Source organism: Mangifera indica, chromosome 1, assembly GCF_011075055.1.
Source record: "Mangifera indica cultivar Alphonso chromosome 1, CATAS_Mindica_2.1, whole genome shotgun sequence".
Classification (NCBI taxonomy): Eukaryota; Viridiplantae; Streptophyta; class Magnoliopsida; order Sapindales; family Anacardiaceae; genus Mangifera; species Mangifera indica.
This window is the reverse complement of record NC_058137.1, coordinates 23,293,219-23,320,300: the sequence shown is the minus strand read 5'-3', so window position 1 is coordinate 23,320,300 and position 27,082 is coordinate 23,293,219. Positions and strand designations below refer to the sequence as shown.

General features: G+C 31.4%; 3 protein-coding genes across 5 annotated transcripts; all 3 read right to left on the bottom strand.

The window, feature by feature from the left end:
- Nucleotides 1–3,379: 3,379 nt before the first annotated feature.
- LOC123192973 (protein IQ-DOMAIN 18-like) lies at nt 3,380–5,354 on the bottom strand. Its single transcript, XM_044605715.1, has 5 exons — nt 5,023–5,354; nt 4,646–4,906; nt 4,392–4,574; nt 4,200–4,304; nt 3,380–4,105 (listed from the first exon to the last, which is right to left on the bottom strand). The coding sequence occupies exons 1-5, from the start codon at nt 5,125–5,127 to the stop codon at nt 3,581–3,583; spliced, it is 1,179 nt and encodes a 392-aa protein (XP_044461650.1). The 5' UTR covers nt 5,128–5,354; the 3' UTR covers nt 3,380–3,580.
- Nucleotides 5,355–9,435: 4,081 nt separating this feature from the next.
- Nucleotides 9,436–16,906, bottom strand: LOC123192956 (polyadenylate-binding protein-interacting protein 11). 3 transcript variants are annotated; one of them, XM_044605685.1, is made up of 12 exons: nt 16,746–16,906; nt 16,228–16,626; nt 16,046–16,156; nt 15,911–15,955; nt 15,741–15,813; nt 15,548–15,660; nt 14,948–15,007; nt 14,816–14,863; nt 14,667–14,735; nt 12,163–12,264; nt 9,912–9,973; nt 9,436–9,834 (listed from the first exon to the last, which is right to left on the bottom strand). In XM_044605685.1, exons 2-12 carry the CDS (start codon nt 16,543–16,545, stop codon nt 9,777–9,779), a joined length of 1,059 nt encoding a protein of 352 aa, XP_044461620.1. In that variant the 5' UTR covers nt 16,546–16,626; nt 16,746–16,906; the 3' UTR covers nt 9,436–9,776. The 3 variants fall into 3 exon arrangements, with proteins under 3 accessions (XP_044461620.1, XP_044461627.1, XP_044461636.1); XM_044605692.1 differs by having other exon boundaries at nt 16,228–16,622; nt 16,746–16,896; XM_044605701.1 differs by lacking the exon at nt 12,163–12,264.
- Nucleotides 16,907–21,791: 4,885 nt separating this feature from the next.
- Nucleotides 21,792–26,849, bottom strand: LOC123192949 (CDPK-related kinase 4). Its single transcript, XM_044605674.1, has 11 exons — nt 26,363–26,849; nt 26,149–26,279; nt 26,018–26,059; nt 25,485–25,593; nt 25,319–25,397; nt 23,784–24,080; nt 23,506–23,615; nt 23,208–23,312; nt 22,886–22,948; nt 22,238–22,405; nt 21,792–22,148 (listed from the first exon to the last, which is right to left on the bottom strand). The coding sequence occupies exons 1-11, from the start codon at nt 26,828–26,830 to the stop codon at nt 22,005–22,007; spliced, it is 1,716 nt and encodes a 571-aa protein (XP_044461609.1). The 5' UTR covers nt 26,831–26,849; the 3' UTR covers nt 21,792–22,004.
- Nucleotides 26,850–27,082: the final 233 nt, after the last annotated feature.

Sequence of the window (27,082 nt, the reverse complement as noted above, 5' to 3'; positions counted from 1 at the left end):
CTGATTGGCAAATCTTATTCGGTAGATTTCAGATTTCAGAAAACTAGAAATCTTATCGGTAGATTGGGTATTTAATTAAAAAGAAAACTGGAAAAAAAAAATTTTAAATGGTTGGCATGGGTTGGCGTTTTATAATTTTTGGGGGTTGGCGTTTCCGCCAACCCATAATACTTTTTTACAGGCAAAGGGTTGGCGTCACCAGGCACCAAGCCATTATATTATAATATAATATTATATTATATTATATTATATTATAATATTATATAATTTAATATATAAAATAAATTGATAAGGGATTTCGCCTATCCTCACAATAATATATACATATGTTATATTATATAAATATTATTATTAATATATTAATAATAATAATAATATATATAATATATTATAATATATTAATGTATATTTTTATTATATATAATATATTATAATATATATATATATATATATATATATATATATATATATATATTAATATTGCCAAAGGTTGGCGGGGTCGCCAACCCTTGGCGACGCCAAGGGTTGGCGACCCCGCCAACCTTTGGCAATTATATATTATATATTATATATATAATATTAATATATATATATTATATATATAATATATTATATAATATATTATATTTAATATTTATAATTATATAATATATATTTTATATAAAATTATATAATATAATATATTATATAATTATATGTATATTATATTATAATATTATTAACAATATATATAATATATTATAATATTATTAATAATATATATAATATTTTATATTATAATATATTATATATTATTTTATTATATATAATATTATATATATAATATTTTATATTATAATATGTTATATATTATATATATAATATATAATATTAATATATATATGTTAATAATATTTCAATCTCCAGTCTTCTCTCATGGAGACTTTGTGTCTTCTCTCTTCTCTCTCTTCACAGACCTGAAGTGCTTCTGCTATTATGGAAGCACTTTTGGAAATAGCTGTGCCCACTTCACGAAAAGCACTTCCACTTGCAGTACTTGTTATATATATATATATATATATATATATATATATATATATATATATATATATATATATATATATATATTATATATTATATATAACAGTAAAGGTTGGCGAAATCGCCAACCCTTGGCGCCGCCAAGGGTTGGCGATTTCGCCAACCCTTATTAACTATTATATATATATTATAATATAATATATATATTATATTATATTATAATATATATTATATTATAATTGTATTATATATATTATAATATAAAATATTTTATTATATATTATTATTAATATTATATTATATATTATAATATAAAATATTTTATATATTATTATAATATTATATATAAAATACAATATATATAATATATTATATTATAATATATATTATATATATTATATATATATAATAATAAAGGTTGGCGGAATCGCCAACCTTATTAAGTATTATATATATATATTATAAATAATATAATATATTATATAATTATAATTATATATTATAATATATTATATATAATATAATTCTAATTATATAATATATTACATAATATATAATATTATAATATATAATTATATAACAAAATATATATAATATATTAACAGAAAAAAAAAAACAAACTGAAAATTTTGGGAATTATTACGCTAACTTTTCCCACACCACTTGTTTTGCTTTATAAAGGGTGAGCCCACTCTACATTAATGCTACAGGCCAGTTTCCCTTATCGTCAACCCAGACTCCTTTTACATATATATATATATATAATATTAATATATGAATACATATATATATTTTTTATATTATTATAATATATATATATAAATATATTATAATATAATATTATAATATGTATTCATATATATTATAATATTATATATAATATATAATTTTAATATTTTAATTATATATATTATATAATATATTATATTATTATATTATTAAAATAAATTAAAAAAGGACGCCAACCCTTTTGGTGCTAAGGGTTGGCGTACTACATTTTTTTTTTATTTTTAATATTATAATATATAATATTAATATTATCTATTAATATATTATATATAATATATTAATAAAAGATAATTATAATTATATAATATATTATATAATTAATATATATATATATATATATATATATATATAAAATAATTAATAAGGTTGGCAGAATTGCCAACCTTGACGTTGGCGATTCCGCCAACCTTTACTATTATATATATATAATATATAAAATATATATTATAATATAATATATTATATATATTATATTATAATAATATATAAAATATTTTATATTATAACATATAATATAATATTAATAATAATATATATAATATAATATTTTATATTATAATATATATAATATAATATATATAATATAATATATATATTATATTATAATATATATAATAGTTAATAAGGGTTGGCGAAATCGCCAACCCTTGGCGCCGCCAAGGGTTGGCGATTTCGCCAACCTTTACTGTTATATATATAAAAAATATATTATAATATATTTAATATTATATATAATATTATAATAATATTAAATATATTATATTATATATTATATTTTATATATAATATATTTTATATTATATATGTAATATTATATTATAATAATATTATTTAATATTATATATATATAATATTATATACATATATTAAGGGTTGGCGTTACACAGTAACTTTCACGCCAATTTTTTTTTTTTTAAAGTTAAATATCCAGTTTTTTTTGTTTCACTTAAATCTTTAAATCTCAATTTTTTATCTTTTTCCAGTTAAATACTGTTACATAGTCTTCTCCCATCATCATTTCCTCTAAGGTTTATACAGTGGATATGTTTGAGTTTTTGTGGGTTGCTCTTTTTTTTTTAAATCCTTACTTTGAAAAATTCTTAATCTGAAAAATTTAGTTTTTTTCTTTCTGCTTTTGTTTTTTAAGATGAGGAAGAAGTGATAGTGATTATTTTATCATTTTGAAAGAAGAGGAAGAAGAGAAAAAAAAATTACAGAGAAGAGGAGAGAGAATTTATGTATGAAAGACTAAAGAGGGGTATTTTGGGGAAGGTGAGTACTGTTGTGGTATATTTGTGAAAGCATTAGGATAGGTGACAATTTTGTATACACGGAATAAAATAGTGCTAAAAATTTCAATTTCCCTTGCTAAAGACATGCCCTTAAAAAGTATTCAGTCTGCTGCAGATAAAGTTGATGAAGTCCTGCCGATTGCACCACCGAGGAAACATTGTTTTGTTTTACTTATTTTTTATATTCTAGCTTATAATCATCCCAACTCTCTCTCTCTTCTCTTTTGTAGCATTATTTCATTGCAGAATTGTCGTTTAGTTGAGAGAAAAAAGAAAACTAGACAATGTTCTTCCCTTGCACATTCTTCTCTGTCAAATACGTATGATGGAACCAAATGCAATGATAATGTTAAGTGGGTTTTACATGAACGGCATTTTGTAAAATTCACTAAGAAAAAAATTGATGGTTGAGGCATCACATTCGTCAATCATCCATGCAATCCTGGGCAAGGCCACTGATGAATTAATTGGGAAATTAATCATCTAAGCCACCACCTTAAATCATTGGTAGTTGAAGGTGGATAAATCTCCTCATCCATGCTGTCATTGCAGAAAGACCCGTAGGATCGCTGTTCGTGATTGCTATGATCACTAAGATATGGATCAGGATTTGGGAAAGAAAGGCGTTTTTTAGCCCTTTCTGAAGCTGAATGCCTCTGCCTTGGTGCACTTTGTGACCGCAATCGTGCCTTGGCAGATGCAGTCGCCGCCATGTAGTTTGGCACTGCTGCCGAATGCACCTGAAGAGTCCTGGTTTTAGTCGGCGACGGTGTGATGGGTGAGCCGCCTGAGCGGAGAGGAGAAGAATGCGAAAACGAACTGTGTCTTTGTGGCTGGTAATTATGGCGTAATGGTGATTTCTTGACGTAGGAGAATGGGCGAGAGGTGTCAATTTCAACGGTTTTTATGGGCTCAGTTTCTCTTAATTCTCTTCTTAGCCATCTCCTGGGAGTGGGATTCTCTTCTTCTTCACTTTGAACGCCGTCTCTCCCATTTCTCCGTATCTTTCTCACCATGAAAAGAGGAAGTTTATTATAGATGTAACTCACAGAAGATTTGATTAATTAATCAATGCAACTGTAATGACATAATTAAAACCTGTTTAGAGAAATCATAAGCAAGAGCTTTTTCACGTTTCCAGGCAATTTCATCATGATCATCCCAATGGAGCAAATCATCTGCACTGCCGCCTTCATCTCGAGACTGCAAACAGAAGAGCCAGTTGAAGCTGGCTATTTATCTCAAGGAAATTAATTCTAAGTAAATAACATTATAGGAGAAATCTCTTACAGTAATAATGGATCTGTGGTCATTTGTACAAAACGCCATGCGTTGTTGACGAACCCGAGCTTGTACACGAACCAGAGCCTGCATGCATTGAAGAATCTGGTTTGCTCTCTTTCGAACATTGTGGCCTCTAACTAAAGCTTGCAGTTTTACCACCGCCTTAAGAGCCCGAAGAGCTCTCCTTGCCTTCAAAATCACACTCATTAATCAATTTACCACTTTAAAATTTGCATAAATTAAGCTCTTAATTTAACTACCAGATATCCTCTAAAAGCTGTCTGTATAACAATGGCCGCCAAATGTCGTTTAAGCAAAGTCGAAGGCCTAGAAAGACGAACTGCTTCTACGGCTGCTTTGGCTGTTGCTACTGCTGCTTCAGCCATGGCCACTGCAATGTCATGTCTTTCCTCAGCTTCAGAAATGTTTGCAGTTGTAGTTATGGTCCTCACTTCTCGGTGTTGTGTAATTGTTTCTTGATTCGAAGGCTTCTTGAAAATCCATCTTCTTTTTCCTCTCTTCTGCAAAACACCACAAAAAAATTAATTTCTCTGACCCTGTTAAACACTAGCACTAATAAATTTATATTAATAAAAGAACAAGCCTATTGACGACTTGACTGGAAATTCTAAATAACCTTTTCCTCTTCCTCTTCTTCTCTAGCATTAATCCTCTTCTCATTATCCTTTGTAGGAGACGTAAAAGCTCTCTTCACTGCAGTCAACCAAGAATTTCCTCCCATCTTCCTCGTAAAAATGTTATATGAAGTAAGTTTCAGCTAATTGGTAAACCAAACAACATTAAGTAGAGTTGGGGCTTCATTCATCGGATGCTTCTTGATGAAGTGGTTGGCATCTTTAAATGCACAAAGCACGGAGACATGAATGCAGTATAAAGGAAAAGCACTGCATTATTGTAGCCTGGCACATGGGTGTAGCAAGTCCTTGGATTCAGGAAGCAGGCCCTGCAGTGCAATATATAATGTGCCATCGTTAAGATATATAATTATATATTATGCAGTAAAAGAATGGTGTTTTCTTGCGCCACAAAGAATGCTAATGAAGTGTGTCAGATGAGATGAGAAAGTTGTAGACAGCATCAAAGACTGTCCTCGAGAATGATGAAGGCTGAAGCCAAAGAGTTTACTTTAGGCCTTTGGCTTTACACTAGTGCATGGTAATTTCTGTGTTTGATAACTCTGAAAACTCTCCTGGCTTCACGTGCTTAAGAGCCCTAAGATTTTCTGAAGTATATCCAACAATAAAGCAACCATTTCCCAACAATTTTTTTCAGCTTTAATTCTTGATAAAACTCAGTAACATAGCTTTACCCAAATCACCTGCAACTTAACAAACATCTTTCTTCTTTCTGTATTTTGTTAAGGAAAATTTACTTCTTTATATTTTACATACAGTAACCTACCCAAAGGGGTTTCTTGTGTATTTGATGTAATGGAAGCATGTAGCATATTTGCCTGGTTAATTTTTCATCTCAAAGGAGATTCATTATTTAAAAGTTATGTGTTATCGTTGATTGTTTGGTTTAAGAGATTTAGTTCTAAACCCAAAGGGTAGTTTGAATTGCTAAATGTGGAATCTTTAAATAGTTTCAAAAGGGTTCAAACCCTGCAAACATCATACCAACGTCAGACTGTTGTATTAAATAAAGTATTGCAGGAGGAGAAGAAAGAAGCATGAGAAGACAACTGCAAACTCTACTAGCAAGGCTATTGAGGGTACCAACTGGCTCAGTTTGAGTTCAAACAGAGGGATGATAAAAGTGTCGATCTTTCATGGATGCAATTTGGTTTCAACTAAGAGAAATGCAATGAGTGGAAAGTCTTTGAAGCTGTTGGCTGAGAAGAGGAAGAAGAGGGTGTTATGCTTGGCTCTACAGGGGCTCAAATTGAAGGCGGGAGTCCTGTCCAAGCCTTCGAACATAATCTGTCATTGAAGCATGATCCTTTTATTCTCTTCCTCTTCTGTTTTTCCCCATATGTAAACGATGACCCCAGTCAACCTTCTATATTTTATTTTATTGGCTACTTTAAAGGTCAGGTTGTTGCAAATATCAGATTATGAGCTAACAAAGTTGTTTAGAAACGGGTAGTGCCCAACTTACTATAAAAGCATCAAATGCTCTCACTTAGGCACAAAATAAAGTAAACATAGTAAATTCTAAAAGGAAGACATTTTATTGATTTATGATATTCATTCATGGAATTGAAGAGACATTTATTATTCGTTAAAGTCCCTGTCAAATTCCTCTCAGCTAAAGGGACAATCTTTATCAAACTACTATTAAATACTAAGGTAGACTACTCATAATCTTTACTTCTCTTTACATGCTAGGAATACATCATTTCTTCTCTTTTTAAGTGGGCCAAATTGTAAGTCCCTCATCAATGCACTCCTTTTGCGAAGTCGGTATCTTCCCAATTTAGACCCAGAGAACCTTCATAGATATTTTATCCATTAGCTTATTGGGAATGAGTTTGGATGATAAAGGAGTAAAATTTCAAAAAATAAAAGCAGAAGTTTATAAAACTATTAACTTTTTAATACAGTAATTATGAAATTGTTTGTTAAATATAAATTTTACTATTTATTGTGATCAAGTCAATATCAAAACGACAGTCTAATTTAAGTAAAGTTTTTTTGTTGTAAGAAAATATTAGTTATTTAGAAATATTTCTCATGACACTATTATTTTGGAGAATTTTTTAGGTTTAAATTTGTTATCATAGTAACGATATTTCGCTCTACTGGTATAATGTTAGCCTGATCTTTGCTCGTGCCCTTCTTTCTTCCAATAATAAGTCCAACTTTAGAGATGACATGTAAACATTTTCTTGTCTTCATTGAGATTTTAAGTTCTTAGGGAAGGCATATGTATTTCCCCTAGAATCATAACTTCTGCTCTGAAAGGTAAACTATAAGGGGTTTCTCTGGTAGTTAAGTTGTGTGGTGAGTGGCTCCATCAACCCAAAAGACTTGTGTAAGCTCCTCAAACCAACTACCAAGTTCCCTTTCTTTCTAACTTGGATGGTTGGCTCTATCTATATGCTTGCCTTGGGATGCGCTGGTGAGGAGAATCTATGCTCTATTCCAACCACTTGAAAAACTTGGAGAACATTTCATTGTTATAACGTTTCAGTGATTATGGCACATTGGATACATATTACCATGGGAAGAGGGGGCGATTTGGGAGGATAGCTCAGGCTGTGAAGTTGAACTTGAGCATATTTCTAAAGTGGACTCTCGGGGCTCGTGAGTATAATCCTAGTGCCATTATTGTCCTATGTTATTGAACCATCCACATGTAAGGTCTAAAGTGCTGGGTTTTGTTGTGTAGCCTGAATTATTTGTTGCACTTGTAGATCATTTTACCACTTACTTTGAAGCTGATGCATCCATTCATCCACACGCCCACTTACATAATCTCATAGTCATACCCTGTTAAGCTTTTTGGGCCACTCTTGTTGCACAACAGTGGTTATTAGCAACTCTGGTGAAACACATTACTCTCTTCCAGCCACACTTGATATATATAATCATATGATTAAGTTATTTTAAATTAAAGATAAAAGAATATTTAATCACATAATAATTTATATAAATATATACACATTTATATCCCTAAAGTAAATATATATAATTGATATGTTAACACAATAGATAAGTCTTCCATTTAGAAGGAAGTATAAAATAATTTAACTCTAAAACCAAACCAAATCGTTTAAAACTCATGGTTTGGTTAGGATTTGGTTAAAAGACCGTTTGGTTCAAGTTAAAAAATTTTAAAAATATGGTTTGATTTAGATTGCATTTAGACAATTTTCAAACAAAAACAAACCACCAACCATTTTTTCAATATATATACATATTCATGTTTTTATTTGTCAAATAAAACACATTCCGCACGTTTAATATAAATTATATTGTATGAAAGATATAAACACTCTTCAACAATATATTTTCTAATTTATTTGTATGCAAGGTCTTTTTATGGAAATGTATAAACTATAATGAAAAAAATAGTAATACAAAGTATTTTTAAGAAATATTTAAAAAATTGTATAGTATAAAACAAAATTTATAATCATAAATGTTGAAAAGGCACCAAATACAAAATTTACATATATAATAGCTCCAACTTTATGCATATACTATTGTATATGTAGTGTATTGATTTATACGTGTAGTACCGAGGTTAGGTATTTTAGTGTTTTAAACAAAAGATCCTAAAATTGGTTAATGCTTATAAAAAAATAAACATAGTATAATACGAAACGTATCCACTTTGAATATATAAATATATACAAACTTACATATATTATCATGTGATTAAATATTACTTTATTCTTAATTTAAAATCATCTAATCATATGATGATACACATCAAATATGTACTCATTTGTGTACTCGAAATAGATACGCATAATTTTATTATTAAAAGAAACACTTGAAATTTTGGGAATTAAAATAATAAAGATAACTATATAAGGCCATCCAAACCAGGAAGGGGAAATAATAATAATAATGTTTACCAAGGAAAGCAGGCTTCTTGAGACATGAGCACAATTTCATGCATCTTATGAACACATCAAGGCAGTAACATAATGGAGATACAAAACCCCTCTATGATAGCTATTAGATTTCTTTTTAGACTTCTAGTAGCTATTGATCTTTTTTTAAACCAATCAACAAGCAACCGTATCCAATAAGCATGTTATAGACAAAAATCCATTTTTTTTATTTATTTCATCTTTTCCATGACCAGAACAAAGGGGATGATACATATTACACCATGACTTTGAAATAACAAAAACCTTGCTTCCTACTATTACCACTACACATTCAGTTAGAGCATAAAAGAAGATAAGGATCAAATAAAATCCTGACCCAAGTTATCTTAAACAATAGAGAACCTTAATTCTCAATGGCAAACATGAAGATGCATGAGTCAAAGTAGAAAGTATCATACACTACATGAAAAAGAACACAGTAAACACATCATCCAGCTTTGCAGAAAATTTAAATAAACATGATTAATCACAAAACTCTCAGAAATTATCTTTATAGAATCTCCAGTTAGATATTTCTGACATTAGATTTTACAGACCACCCCTAGAAAGTTCATCCTGATGTGATGTGAAACATAGATTTCGCAATTCATACCTCAAAAACCCATTAAAGACTCAACTCTATATTACGGCTTTCAAGAAATGTCATAATAAACCCCTTACAGGTAACAAAGATACTGGGCCAAGACGCATAAGATTAAAAGATAACATAAATGCCACAAGTACCTTAAAAGATATTTTCTGTATCTATATGTATATAGATATATTATCACCAGTTGACCAGTCCAAGGAACAACTAGGATCACTCAGTGCAAGGGCAAACGAGTAGCACGTGGCCGAACTGGAGTCTTGGAGGGGCTTACCCTGCGCACAGAAAATACAATAATCCTTAAATAAACTTGATAATAAAACTTATGGGGAAAAAAATAAGCCAAAATAACCTTATTGGCAGTGATCCCAGAACAGCACCACTACAGCTAAGAGCAGCAATTGCACTTTCAGCCTGCAAGGCCAAAATTAAAGCATGGAAATCATTTTTAGTTGTAGCACTGAACAGATCATGCCGAGAAAAAGAGACAATAAGGTTATCTAGTGCAATGATTGTAGGTTTAATCACTATGTCCTGAGTTTACCCATTCCAAAATACGGGTAGAGTCCCCAGTTATCGAAAAAAAAGGTTCAAGCGCAGATATTAGTAATACGGTACAAATTCTTAACATTCATTTATCATTATCTAGGAATTTAGAGATTTATTGAATTGATAATATTAGAAGTTACATTTTGCTTAATAATCTGTCACCAGTTTATATCATTCTAAGGAATTCCCAATCACAACAAGGCCAAGAAAAGAAGGAACCCATTTCATATAGACTAAAATCAACCTCACATATATTGCAGAGAGGAAGGCAAAAAAGTCATGTCCAGGGCTCAAGTCATTGGTCCTAGAGATAAGAACATTCAAAATTATATAAGCACAAACGCTTCAAACAGGATGCTATCTGTTGGTGGTAATCAGCAAACAGAAACAGGAGCAAACCTAGCAAAATACACTCCTTTAAGACTTAAAAAAAAAGGGGAGAAAGAGAAATAGATTTAAATGAAGTGAAATTCAAGTGATTTTGGTTTAAAAAAAGCAGAAGGAGAATACAGCAAAGGTGGATATGAAGAATCCAAATTCCTCCTCGGATTTTCTTAGTTTTCAACTATTATTCGGTGTATGGACAGAAAGAATGTAATAGAAACTGAAGGAAAGTATACAACACTCAAGTCTTTTCTAAAACTAGAAGTTGAGAAAAAATGTCAAAATTCATTATGATGCGTCCTAATAATCCAACATGGGCATATACAATATAAAAATTAACAACAACAGAAAACAAGTTTTAGGCTAGTAGTAACTGGGTCCAAATCCTACAAGTTATCCTTTTATATATGCCTCATGACAAAAAATCAACAAATGAAACTTTTGCAGAATACAAGAATGTTGAACACTCAACAGCCTTATTAAATAATATATAAGCATCTTATTCTTGCTAAGCCCTGATCACAACTTCTCCCAAGGATTAATTGCTTTAAACATAACAATCACCTAACTACTGAATACATGACTGCATATATTTACAACCTACAGATTGAAATTATGTTCATCAAGCAAACAAACACATCTATAACCATTTTCAGAGGAAATGCCAATTGATTCAGTGACATACTAGGCAGGCAACTGGAAAGGAGAAATAAGCCATGCAAAGTAGATCATTGAGATTCAAATAGAAAGCTAAAAGTGTGTCAATATGGATTTGTAATGTTGCCAGTCACTTTCTTTGTAACCATTCTCCATCTTTATGAAATTGATGAAACCCCACATCCACTACTAGAATTAGATTAGAACCGAGTCCATTCAAGCTCGAGCTCGAGCTCGAGCTCGAGCTCGAGCTCGGCTTGAACGAACCTAAAACGAGTCAGCCCTATACAAGCTAGCTCGAGCTAGAGCTAGAGCTACTTGCCAAATTTACCAATTAAAAATTTTTGATACAAAACGACGTCGTTTCGACCAATATGTATTAAAACAACATTGTTTTAATAACAAAATAGTTAAAAATTCGAGTTCAAAACAAGCCGAACCGAGTTTAGGGTTGGATTCAAATCGAGCTCGTTCAAGCTCAAGCTCGAGCTCAGCTCGAACAAGCCCGAAACGAGTCAACCCTATACAAGTAAGCTCGAGCTCGAGCTACTTCTCAAATTTACCAATTAAAAAATTTTGATACAAAACGACGTCGTTTCGACCAATATGTATTAAAACGACGTCGTTTTAATAACAAAATAGTTAAAAAACTCCAGCTCGAAACGAGCCGAACCGAATTCGAACCGAGTTCGAGCTTAGCTTCCACCAACTCAAACTAGAGCTCTACCATATACAAGCCGAGCTCCGCTTGGCTCGAATCCAACTCTGTCCACTGCAGTGAAAGCGTTAAACAACAAATCCGGTCAATCAGCCATCTCTTGTCACAACTTGCTCTGGCATTCAAAAACTAATGACAAAAAGAGAATGGAGCAATAACTTTGTGGTAAACGGCGGTAGCAACCCCAGGAAGAGTTAAAGGATGTTAGAGGTATATAAAATAAAAAATCTAACCACAGAGAGCGTCAACAAATCACTATGATGCTTAATTTAAAAGCACAAGAAGTTAGAATCACCCTGCTAACATATCCTCCAACTGAAACAAGCTTTCTCAACACCAAATTGGAAAAGTTCCATGGGACATGATGAAGTGGCAAACGAGCTAGACACCTGAAGAGCTGCCAACCCCCAAAAGCATCATACTACAATTTACTAGATTCAAACAGCAATTGGTTTACTCAGTTAAGAGCAGATATAATAAAAGTTAGTCAACATCGAACTCCTGAAACTAAGTTTCAGCAATAGGCAGTTTCCCTCATCAATCATCACAGAAGATTGAAACTGTTTTCTCAATCTGAATCTAACAAAAATGACTCAATGATGAAGATGCTAATGGGGACCAAAAGACCACAATGAACATAAAAACCTGAGTAATGCACCCTGTACAAAGACAAGCCAAAAACACTTGTCTATGATACGTCAATTTCACCATGTCCAGAAAAGAAATTTGCTTATACTAATTACCAATAAAAAAGAAATCCTTTGTAACCAAAGCCTATGCAGGTATTAGTTAGTTCAATTGTTTGGAACTCTTGGCTAGCAGAAGAGGTCTTGGATTCAGAGCCAGTAACTCTAGAACTTGGAAGTTTGGTTTATATTTGAGAGTTTCGAAAAGAAAAGAAAAAAAATTATAAAGCCCAAAGTGATGCACCAGGCAGACTCTCTCTCACAAAATTCTGAGAAGATAAAAGCTACTGAGCTAACATTAAGACATCTGATGATAAAGAGGAAGATTTTTATAATCTCATTCCGGTTTATAGCTTTTGTATTTCTTAAATTTTCATGTTACTAGCCTTCTATCCTTAAAAGTCACACATTTGACAACTTCATAAGCCTTGTATAGCTCTAAAACTGACAATCTAGCTTTTGCCCACCAAATTCTACTCCAAAAGATCAAAACAACGCAATTACTAGATCTCATTCTAAAAAGCTTGACCTCCATCACAAACCCTTACTCTTGGGACAAGAAACCTCAAAAGTTCAACTGTTAACCTGATTAGAAACCTCAAAAGTTCAACAGATCAAATATCTACACAGAATTACACAGACTCAACTGAGATGGGAGTTGAAAACAAGAAAAGATGGTGTTCCACAAATAACCATTGAAAAACACTATATTGATATATATTTTAAGTTTTTTTCCTTTTAAGAAGTGGAATAGAATAACCCAGTTGAAGCATAATGATCATAGTCTGTAAAGCATAGATGTCTCATAATAGGTCCCATTCTTCTAACCTTTTTGGGGAGTTGATGATTATTCATAGCTATTACATTGACACCAAAGAAGAGTTCGGCCAAATGCTTTATTTTTTGTCCTAGTTGATCCTATTCGACATTAGAAGTATTTCATTTTTCCCCAATAACCGAATACTTTTTATCCATAAATACTACATATGTGATTCCATCCATAAATCTATTTTCTTCCCTATGAGTTTCAGTCTCAATAAGAATGTCAGTTCTTACTGTTCATAAATAAATAAATAAATAAATATATATATATATATATATATATATATATATATATATACCGTAGCAATAACCATATTCACAGAAGATAATTTAACCCCTGAAAAGTATGAAAAATTCTGAACCACAAAATAATTAAACTAGTTCTTAAACAAAAGAATAAAAAAAACATAATAATCAAAACTAAAACCACTTATTTAAATGCAAGATCGCTCAACACAAAACCAAAAGCATATTTTCCATAAATAACCGTTGAAAAGCAGTAATCTAAGGAAAAAGAAGACTAAGAATTGTTGCAGTAACAATGATCACAAATGATCTAAGCCCAGAAGAAAAGTATGAATAATGTTCAACAACATATAATTGAACCAGTTCTTAGCAGAAAAATAGGAAAAAAGGGAAAGAAAGAAAAAGCACAGTAACAATTGAACACTAAACTACTATTTTAGGGCAAGGTCACTCAAAACTAAACCAAAAGGCATCCACACTATATCTCAAACAGAGTGAAAAAGAAAAAGGAAAAAATCAGAAGCTATTCTATCAAATACTATTGTTAATATCATTCTGTGCCACCTCAACAATTGAAGGCAGATTACAACTACTTTCACCATAGGATTCCCATTTCCTTGGAACACTTCTATAGCAAATGCCAAACTTCCTTTTGCATAATTGTATAAGGTTTGACATACCCAAAGAAAGAAGGCATTTTCCCTCCTTCCCCCCTCCCCCTCCAATGTCTCTCTTGTGCTCTCTCTCTCTTGGATACAACTCTGACAGCAGCCAGTCTAGTAATGAAATTAGTTTTTTCTCCAATAATTGTAATTTCACATGTTCTCATATCCTAGAAAGCCACTCAGACCCACATAGCGTCTACCTCTATACTATAAAATAATTACCATACCATTGTGACGTAGAGGACCTGCCTAGAATGTTATGAAAAAAAAAAAACTATAAGTAATACTAAATTGGTTGATACAGAGTAAACACAACAAGTGTTCACACACAAGAATTTTAAAACTTCAACATCCACAGAACAACAGCTCAAATTGATTACCATTGTGAACTCAACGAATGCAATACGAGTTGAATGCTGATAGTCTCCAAGTAGCCTCAAGCGTTGAACCTACCAAGAAACATGTCCCATAAGAAAATAATATAAGAAAAAGCAACACTAGAAAGTTTGTAAAAGAAGCAAGTACAAACCTCCCCACAAACTGTTTCAAAAAAAAGTTTGAGATCTGTTTGAGAAACCTACACTCAATTGAACAAACAAGTGAGCACACATGCCGGTGCACCTAATTAACTAGTAAAATAATCAACAACAATAGATTTTACCTTCTTGTCGATATTGGTGCAATATATAGTTCTTGAGCACATCTCACGTTCATCAGCAGACTGAAAACCACAATAATATCATGCCAATTAAAGAAGAAAATTCTAAACAGCAAAACCAGTTGACTTCATAAAATTACAAAACTTAAATACAACACAGAATAAAGAACAAAGGGCAATAAGGGAGAAGAAAGAAAGAGAACAATAACAAAGTTCTTTCAAATACTCCACAATTTTATCCATTCTCCATATTTTTTCTTGTCACAGTGAAGAGATTTAATTGAATATCCAAAACATTGAGAAGATGAAAATGATCACTTTAGATGCTAAATCTTCCTAAATGGTAGATTACTAAGAAACCTAAACCCCTCCTTAATATATTGACAAGATAATGAACAAAAATTAGATATTGAAGTAATCTTCATAATACAACACTAAATGACTGAATTTATTTCAACAAATCTACAGGCTTGATCAACTGGTAGCAAAACTCACATCTAATGGTCTTCTCAAACTATGAGTGTGATGGGGTCTACTTAATTGCATCAAAATAAGAATAATGTTCATCATAATGATCTATATAATCATAACAGTGGGTCTCACCCTTGGCAAAAAAGTTGGGTTAACAGGTGCAATTGCAGTTTTTGAAGGAAGCACTCTAACTGGATAGTATCCAAGCATAGTCCCAGCCAAACTCAGTGCAACCCTCGCACCATCTTCAAGTACACATTTTGTTGGCATTTGAGAATGAGAACACATGTCTATCAATATACACAACAGAAGCTTGTGACAATACCTTCATCAGTGAACTCAATGAACGCAAAACGAAGAACAGAGTTGGGATCACCACATATACGACAATCAACAACCTTTGGCCAAACAATACAAGAACAAAATTCAGGAACATAAGCTGCCGTTATCAAACTATAAAGAGAGGATACAGGAGCAAAACAAAAGGCATGACACCTGTCCACAAGTTTGAAAGAGCACTGCAAGCTGCTCTTCAGTAACCTAACATACAAAACAAAAAAATTATTTAACGTAATGTAAAATTACAGAGTATGAAAGCAATAAGTTGATAAAATGTCTAAAGTTGTTTACCTGATGATCAATATCAGATACATACACAGTCCTCCTAATCACCTCATCTTGCTGTGCATTGCTTGTTCTACCATTCATCCTTCTTCTCCCTTGACTATAACCATTTCTCTTCTGAAAACAAAACCACGCTAATCAAAAGAAAAGTAAAAAATAAATAAACAATAAGTTGAAGAGAAACATACCCTTCTAGCAGTCTGTCCAGTGGCATTAGGAGAATTAGCTTGCATAACAAAACTGTTAGTATATCCAAAGCCATTACCACCCAGATAGATTGGATTAAGATTGTAGTTAAGAGAGGGAGGCACAAATTCCTGAGCCATAGGATTCAACTTTGACAGCATGTCCACCAAATCTCTCATTTCATTCTTGAGAGTTTCACCATACTTTGATTCGCCGTCGTTTTTGGATTCTTTGGGTTTTGAATCAGATGAAACCACAGTTTCAACCAAATTTTGACTGGATGAACCAAGTTTAGCCCCAGCATTTTCAGCCACAGCCATGATCAAATGATTTGGGAATCAAAAGTTGATTTTGACAGGAAGGATCTGACGATGATGATGATGATGATAACAGCGATCTGTCTGAAACAAAAAAAAAAAAAAAGGAAGAAATGAATCATCTCAAATTAAAATCAAGTTCTGAGAAAAAAAATTTCTAACAAATCAGAAACTTACAGCGATGGAAGAAAATGAAAACTTACCTGAGTTATCTATAAGGTTTCCCCGTCGTAAAGAAGAAAAGAGAAAGAACCAAAACTAAAGCCACCTCACTCTGCTGTGAGAGAAAATAATGGGTTTAGGCTGGGTGAAACAGAATACAGATTTTTTTTAATTTTATATTTGGGTAAAAATAAATAATGACAAAAGAGGAGAGCCAGCGAAAGGGCCTGTTTGTTTTGTTTTGGCGTTCTTGGGATTATCCGTTAGTGGCAGCAGCACTGTCTTTTTGGACCTTCTTCGCATCGCCCCAATCTTTTTGATGCCATTGATGGACGTATAGTGCGATTTACGACACATACCTTATAATATAATATAATATAAATAAATAAAATATTTATTATAAAATATATTTAATAAATATAATATGATATAATTCGTATTGATATATATTTTTTTTAAAAATAATATTATAATAAAAATGTATTTAAAAATTTTTCATTTTTTAAGAATATTTATTTTTTTTAAATAATGATGTATTAATTAAATTTTTATTATTTTATTATTATCTTTTAAAACTCATATCATACGATATTCAATATGTAATACAAAAAATTAAAATTTTATTACACGATTTAATTATTATATATGATACCATTATATTTATAAATATATTTTATTACATTCACATCTCCAAAAATATGGGATTTTAAAATCTATACTAACTTGTAGGTCGAAATGTGGGGGTATAATGCCGGTCACGTTAACGTTTAAACTCATTTCGGTTTAATCATCATATTAATTTGATAAAATTATTAAACATCAATATATATGGTAGATTAAGTTATTCCAATTATTGGCGTAATCTAATCAAAACGCCACGTTAGCATGACTTGTCTTACTATTTTATAAAATGTGTAATTCATCGAGTTAATTTAGTAATATTATTTTAATATTTATTATTATTTGATATATTCCATTTTTTCACAATTTTATTTGATTGAATAATGAAAATAACAATAATGGTATATGTAAATTAAATATTGATTGAATTTGTTGAAAAGGTAATCCTTTAAGTACCCACTTAATATAGCTAAAATATGTGATAACAAATAATTTATATATGTACTGAATTTTTAGTAAGTATGACTATCCAACTTTTAAATAAGGTATTGATATCTAAATTTATTAATAACATAAATTTTAATTTATCTTAACCATTTAAATATAATAATTTAAAAATTAAATCTTAATATATGTAAAAGTAACATACTTAATTTCTCATCATTTTTTATGGTACCACCCATTAACAACCAATTTTACATCCGAAGTAATATTATGTATATCTATTTTATATGTATATATTTATATGTATTATAACATGATTGAAAGTTATTTTATTCTTATTTAAAATTATTTAATCACATAATAATATATATATATATAAGTATGTATATATCTATACATTCAAAACGGGTACATATAGTTTTATTGTTTATACAAGTTAATTATGTTGCACCAAATGATACTTAGAAGGAGGCCAACAACATTAAAACAATAGTTTACATAGATAAAAACTAGGCACAACTCTAGCCTATATACGAATCAACTTAATATGTGGATAGAAGTTGGTCGCTACGAAATAATAACAACGTAAGGGCTCGACATAACATTTATGTAACAACTTCTCATATTTTATCAAAATTATTTATAACTATATAATGATATAATTGAAATAGTATATTTTCAAACAATAAACCGCATGATGTTTAAAATATTTTGCATTTAGCTCTTTTACACATAATCATACGCTCGTTTTCTTCATGTACAATAAAATTATATGTATTTATTTTAAATATATAAATATATATGTACTTATATATATCATTACATGATTAGTTATTTTGAATTAAGGATAAAATAACCTTCAATCATATAATAACACATATAAGTATATACATATTTATGTATCTAAAGTGGGTATATATAATATTAGTCTTTCATATAATGTAAAAGAGTATTACAATAACAATAATATTTGAACTTTTTTTTTAGTAACAAGAACTCTCACGTGAGTTAGATCGTCATATTAGACTAAAACCAACTACTAACTTAGGTAAGTCAAAAGTTTGATCTTAATATGTCATTAAAAAAATTTGAATTTGTATTCTCTTATATACGAAGTCTCATATTTTACTATTTAAACTACTCTTAAGAGCACTATTTGAATTATTTTACATATGTGGTACTCATTGTTTTTATTAATATTTATTGTTGATGACAATTTTTTGAGGAGGAGACTCAATTCAAGTAAGAAGTCACAAATTAAACTTCAAAGCTTCACCTTGGCCCCAAATGACTACTTTTGGGATTTCAAAGCAAACCCATGGCATTCTCAAAACTAAGCACAGGATGTTATGATATCCTACGCATGCAAGTTAACAATAAAACTACGCATATTTATTTTAAATATACAAATGAGTATATATTTATATGTATCATCAAGTAATTAAATAATTTTAAGTTTAATATAAAATAACACTTAATCACATGATAATACATATAAATATATATTTATTTATGTACTCGAAATAAATACTTATAACATTGCTCATAAGTTAATACACTATATTTGTTTTGGTTTGGGATAACAAGAGTATTTGATAATTTATCCAGTATTATATATTACTTTGTTTAATTTACAACTCATTAAAGATTTTCGTTATCATTTTAGGGCAAACATTATGATGTATTTAAGTAAAATAACAAATAATCTATCTCTCATGGTAACTATTGTACCTTTTATAATTTTTTTTCAAAAGTGCCATTGTTTAAACATAAAAATACCAATTCGAATTGACAATCCTACAATTTTTTTCAAAATGCCCTTGTAAAGCTGAAATAGAAGTGCTAAAACATAGAGATAAACCCATAACATTTTAAACACAAGGAACTTTAAAAGGAAAATCTTAGGAAAAAAGTTTAAGTTTGAATCTCTGTTACGTTTGTGAAATCCTAATTTATTTAACAAAATGATTATAGGTCTGTCATTGTGTCATATATTTTATCCGTCTAACCAATCCAAATAAAGTTTCCAGATTACCACAAAAAAAAAAAAACTCTAAAATGAAAGGTTGCAACATTTGACAAAGGTAAGCTTGAAACACTCTCAAAAGTTAAGTCTGTGGGGCTCTTTACATGTAAGCGTAGGACACTCTCAAATATAAGCCAATGACATTGATTCTCCAAATGTAAGCTTAAGGCACTCTCACATACAAGCCCATACCCCTAAACCTCTAAGGGTGAAAGATCTTTAAATGACCAAAATACCCCTAAACCTATTACAACCTTATGAAACATGTTATTTGTTCTTCAATTTTTTTATTTTTCCTATCTAGTAAAAAAATTGTACAGCCATAATTTCAAAGTTTTCATACCATCATTCATATTCTATTTTCATTGTTCCTAAGCACTATAACCATGAAATCACCATTAAAATATCAAACCATTCATGAAAAACAAAGTAGATTGTTTTCTACGCATACATAACGACTTGATATTTGAATGGGTTTTTTTTTTTATAATAAAATTATGTATATATATTTTTTAATACACAATTAAATATATGAATGATATATCATCATATTATTGAATTTAATTATGTATTTGATATAAATATGATGGATGAGAACGACTAAAGGAATGTACTCGTTAATTCGAACAAACGATGTTGGATTTCTCTTTAAATTGTCTCCCACTGCTTTTTGAAAGCTTTATGTTAGCCTTCTCTCTCTTTTCTTGTTTCATATGATTTATTTTAATTCTTCGGAGGAGCTTTGGATGAGGCCTTTAAATCAACATCCTTCAAGGTAGATACAAAACCTTTTATTCGTAAGTGTTTCTTATAGATTCAGTGAAAGCGAGCTCCATATGTGTAGAAACATTGCTCGTCATTTGCTACCTTGCAAAGTATTTGGCAAAAAATTATAATGTTCTCCTCACCAAATCACACTCTATATTTCCCATTCTCTGAAAAAATTGACAATGAAACAAACAAGATTGATGAAGAAGAAGAACAAGCAAGAATTGTAATGGGTTTACAAAGAAATGAGAATATAAAATTGACGGAGAAATAAAATAAAACAATTATAAAAGGGAAAATCAATTATTAAAGTTAATAATTTTTACCAACATTACTAGATTATGGGTAACAAAATAGAAATTACAAAGTTAAAGGGCCAAGAGGCTATTTCACAACACCCTGAGTGGAAACTAGCAGTGGGCCAAAAACTAATACAATTCTTCACAATTCAATCCAATACCGACCATGTCCACCTCATTGCTGATCTCAATTTTTGGCTGGGCGAAACGTGTCTCACGTGCTCTCTTTTATTTTCAGATAACGTGTCTCACGGGCGAAACGTATAATAATTTAATGATATAATATGTTTTAATAGTTCCGTAGAGAGATTTTCGTTGATTAAAAAATTTAGAAAATGTTTTGTCATTGTCCTATAAGTGAAGGAGATAAATGTCTTTTCAAACGTTCAAGGCTTTTCCCTTTTCGTGGGGGCACAGATTTCCAAAAAACGGCAAATAAATCATGTGATGAAAGTTGAGTTTTCTGGACGGAGAGCGAACACCGTGTGGCAACTGAAAACATTCAGCGTCTTCTGACTTTCAAAGCCCCAAGCAAGCTAAGCAAGTACAACCTATATATATATATATATATGAATATAGCAGTCTTCCTCGCTGCAAGCATGAATTTCTAAGAGCCAAAATTATTCCAAAATCCTTGGATCTTGGTATTTCATAGAAATAAGTAATTGAAATGGGGCACCATCATGTTGTGCCGAAGGGATGTTTGGCAGTGAAGGTAGGTCATGAAGGTGAAGAGCAACACAAGTTTGTGATTCCAGTGATGTATGTAAATCATCCCCTTTTCATGGAGTTGCTCAAAGAAGCTGAGGAGGAGTTTGGATTTGATCAGAAAGGCCCCATTACCATTCCTTGCCGCATTCAGGAGTTTCGAAATGTTCAGGGAGTCATCCATAATGACTACTCAATTCATCACGACCAGCAGCACCACCACCACCGCAACCACCATATTGGGTGTTTTCATTAAAATGGATTGAATTACATTTTATTATTAGTTCAATGTATTCTTCTACCTTGTATTGTATGCACTCAAGATTACATTGCTGCATATTGATTTAGCAGGTAGACATTTCATGTATACGCTTCTTTATCTGAATTCATATGTAAACAAAAAAATGGAAAATTCCTTTCTGCAATAAATTCTATCATTGTTGCCTGCGCCTTGTATTGTTATTCCGTATTGTCACGCCATGTAAAAACTTGGTATATCCAACAAAACTCAACTTCCCATCTGAGCTTCTGATCCAGTCGTTCAATACAGAATAAGCTGCAGAAGCCACATTCATTTCCTGCAAATTGTTTTTGGATACCTAGTAAGTCCATGTTTGATCATTCTTACAAGTAAAACTTGGATACAACCAAAAACACATGCACATACCAGAGCCAATTCCTCGACGGAAATGGGTCGATTTCCTTCCTGTTCAAAATATTCAAAGGCTCTACTAGCAATTGTGTCCCAATCCCCATGAGCCTCAAGCTGATATACACTAATGGCACCAGCACAGAACTCTTCAAATTCCATTTCTTTATATGCAAGAGGATCCATCTTGCATTAAAAAGATAATAAAAAATTAGAACTTCTGTTAGCATCAAATACTCCAAGGAACTTCGAATTTATAAGAAAGATTATATATATATAAAACTGAATCAGAGGTTATTATATATATAAAATTTTAAAGTGTCGATAAATACTGAAACAAGAATGCTGCAGAAAGCCGTGGAATAAGAATGTTTATTTTAACAAGATATTAGTCTTACAAACTGAAGAAACATGGACTTTATCCTTTTTATTTCTTCTCCTATGCTGCTTCAAAGATTATAGTGAGAGACCATACCCAACAATTCACAGATATTATGAAACACAGAAGCGCATAGGGTAATATATCATATAAATAATCTTAGTGAGGCAAAAGCACAAAAAATAAATAACTATTCTACAAAAATATGAAATTATCTCATTCTTTGTGATAATCTACCTAAACTGTGTCACTACAACGAGAAATTAAAATTTATCAGGAAAACTCACCAAATCTAAAATTTCAAAAACCCTTGAATCCATCATGGCGTCAGTTACATTTCTCATAAGAGCCTGCACTTTTTCATAACAAATTAATAATCATGATAAAAAACCATGGTACCAATAGGAAACTATTAAATAAGACAGAAATTTCTATCAGGAAAAAAATTAAAAATAATTTTGAAATCAACACAAATATACATGCTACACCCTATTACTGAAAAAATAAATAAATAAGGTTTAATAATTACTTATAAAACAAATACAAATTTTTAGCTAAAAAAATTGAAAGAAAGAATACTGCAAAAACTGAGTGGAAGCACCAACTAACCGCTTTAAAATTACTAAGAGAGACACGACCATTTTCAGGTTCCAAAAGCTTGAACTGTGCCCTAAGATATATGAGTTCATCTTCTGTTAAAGCTTTTGAAAGAGCCTGCAGCCATATTAAAGACCGTAAAAGCAAATCTGTTAAGGCAGTGAACATGGAGAAAGGGTAGCCCAACAACTCTGTGAAAGCTGCTCCAAAAGGTGGGCCACATTTGTACAAGATATCACAAGACTTTGAGTTTGGAGGATCATATAAATATCATACACCTCTTTGTTTACTTTACAAGTTAGACAACTACCTTTAATGCTGCACGTTTAAAAGGTGTGGCACGAAGGTAAGACTTGACTAACTTGTATATCAAAATGTCCAAAGGAACATCACAATTTTCATCTCGCAACCAGGGATGAGCTGCAAATATCAAGGAATATAATAATTTCCATCAGTGATAAATAATCAATAAATGGTACTACAAGTAAATATTAGACTGTATATTCCATTAAATGCTTCCATGCGTATTTATCTATAAGTTTGTACTGATCTTGTTTTTCCCTGCTAAAATATTTAGGCATTACTTACTTAGACCTTGGGCCGCGGTCAGTCTTTTCCTGGGATCCTTGCTCAGAAGCCTTTGCACAAAATCTTTGGCTTCTGGTGATACAGCAGGCCAAGGTGAATCACTAAAGTTAGGATCCACTCGAAGCACTGAACGAAAGATTCCAGATTCAGTACGCGCCCAGAAAGGTCTGCTTCCACACAACAATATATATGTTATAACACCAATACTCCACATATCGGCTTCAACACTATACATTCTGTGAAGAACTTCAGGTGCAACATAATACGCACTGCCAACTATATCATTGAGTGGTTGATCTGCATGTGTGAAAAAACTGTATGTTTTTCATTCAAGCTTACAGTTGACAACTAAAGAACTCTACATTAAAAGGAAAGTTATTGCAAAGGATAAATGAAAATCTTTGATTAGATGCATCTCTGTGACTCAATGAACACACAAAACTGCATACCAGTATGCATCAGCGTAAAACCATCCCAACTGGTATGTCTATTATAAACAATCAAATTAGGTTATCAGTCATCCAAAGCAAGACTGAGATATATGTAGATGTATTGCAACCCAAGTCCATTTACATAAATATTTGGCCAAAAAAGCCACATTGCTGCCATTACCCTGTTTTAGAATAACACTTGTACACTACTTACAGGGGAGGCTGGTTAGCTTGCAATGGAACATAGGCAATGAATTAAGCATGATAATTGGTAGCACTCACGTGGCTGAAACATCTATTAACCTAATGGAAAGTAATTGATACAGAGGGCAAAAATTGGCTTCCTAAACACTCAGACAAAAAATAAAAAAATAAAGTGTGACCAGAAGTATTTCATACTCTCTGGAAAAATGCTCTAATTAGCAAACCCAGTAAATAAATTAACCAGCGGATGCTTGACTACCCTAACAATCTTCAACACAAAAGATATTTTCTCTGCCATATTAGTCACTTAGAATTAAAATACTTACATTACAATATATCCTATGCATGGCAAAAAATGAGAGAAGACAGAAGCAACATGAAAAGCATCTATTCAAGGGCCAACTTCAATAAAAAAGGACATAATGGAATCATAGGCCTATTATCAGAAATAAGATTACTGATAGGTCATGCCAAAACTAACTTAGAAAAATAATGCTTTTATTTCATCAGATAGAGGAAAATTTTGGACTTATATTTTCTCACCTGGTAGCTAACTTTGTAGAAGACATGATCATTAATTATAGGAACATAATCTTTTTGGAAAACAATAAACCTGAGGAAAGTAAAAAGGATTGCCGATAATGGATTCAATAGAACTTAGCCAACCAGAGGATGTGATTACACAAATAATGCACGCTAACCACCTGCCCAGATGGGATATGGAAATGGGCTCTCTATAAATTTGATCATCCAAATGTTTACCAAATTTGTTCTTCAGAAAATAAAATACATTCAAAGTAGGACTGAACAGAGATATTAAAAATATTAACACAAAACTCTTCTTACGAAAACACAGAATGAAAGTTAAAAAATACAAAACACTAGATAAATGATTGTTACCTGGCCTAACAAAATCAGAGAGACCAAAATCAATAATCTTCAGCGGAGCATCCTCATCTCTTGTGGTAAAAAGAAAATTCTGGTAAACAGTCACAACAGCAGACAAGCATGTAAAATTTAAGTTCAACAAATTACAAATAGAAATACTTTATCCACCATTTAATACCTCTGGTTTCAAATCACGATGCACAACACCTTGAAGATGACAGAAAGCAACTACACTTAATATTTGCACAACAATCTTTTTAGCATCCTTCTCAGTGTATCTGCCACCTCTACAAGAAACAAAATGAAAACTCAATGCCTCAAATTTAAAGGGTTTTGGATGTACATAGTCTACTCCAAAATGTGTAGATTTATTTAAAGAACAAATCTGGTCAAAAAATCCAATGACTTACCAATTAAACCTTTAAGGAAACAACAAATAATATATTCCTAATCTGTAACGCTAGATTATCCAAGACTTAATAGTAGTCTAGCATTTGACAATATGACGTAGCAGTCTTACTAAAGCATACTAGACCATAGTAGATGGTGCTACACTTTGGACTATTTTTGTCTTTGTTTTCATAAAGTGAAATTAGGTTCAGTTATGTGATTTTATGGCCAAATCTATGCTTAAACAAAATATTAATATTTTGGTAATTAGAATTAGTGAGAATGGTAATATTTAGCTAATAAAAATGCAATTTCTTTTACCTTGATAAAATTCGGTCCAGCAATTCTCCACCTTCACACAATCTGTAAAAACAAACAAAATAGAAAAATAAAATGAAATTGTTTAATTCAATTAAACAAACTTGAAATAGTCTTAAAATTCACACACTTACTCCATCACTATGTAGACATTATTATCATCCTCAAATGCTCCATGAAATTTGATCATGTTTTTATGTAAAGATAAAGCTTTCAATATTTTCACTTCTCGTCTAACATCTTCAACCGATATTGCTGTTGCCATCTGCCAATTCAATTTTTAAAAAAGATCAAAATCTTTGCACAAAATTCCATTGACTAATTAACAAACTATATTTACTATACTACCTTATCTTTTGAAATGATCTTCACCGCCAGAGACTGTCCTTTGAGAGCGCCTTTTTTCCCTTTGGCCCAACAAGTATGACCAAAATGCCCTCGTCCTACTTCTTTCCCCAGCTCAAACTTTGACCGGATGTTTTTCGGGTAACCGAAATTCTTATCGAGCCGCCCCTCGCCTTCCTCTGTAGCAACCGGCTTTTCTTTCGAAGCACGTCGCTTCATGATAGCCGACATTATCGGCTTAGCCGGCGAAGGAGGCGGCAAAGGCCACTTGAACTTCCTACCCGGCGTCCTCCCTGGGGACGGAGACGGCGCCACTCCCGCCGGCAAGGGAATTGGGAAGGGGCTTGCGGCGAAAGAGGTGGAGCCAGGTGTGGCCGGTGGAGGCGGTGTTGGCGGTGGCTTTGACTGGTTAACGGACGTGACTGAGTCATTGTTGACGACAGAAACGCCCTTGCTGCAGCAATGACCCATTTGAATTTGATACTCAAGAAAGTCATTGAACAGAGTCTGTTATTATTGGCTTCCCTCCGGAAAATTTAAAATGACCATTTCCCCCCTCAAACTCAAATAAACACACCCCAAGATTTTACAAAATTCCAAGTAACCCAATAAATTAATTATTTTATCAATAAAGACTATGATATCTTCCGTCTAGTTATATATATACCAATAATATTTAAAAATAATAATATTTTTATATTCTATCTAATTAATTATAATAAT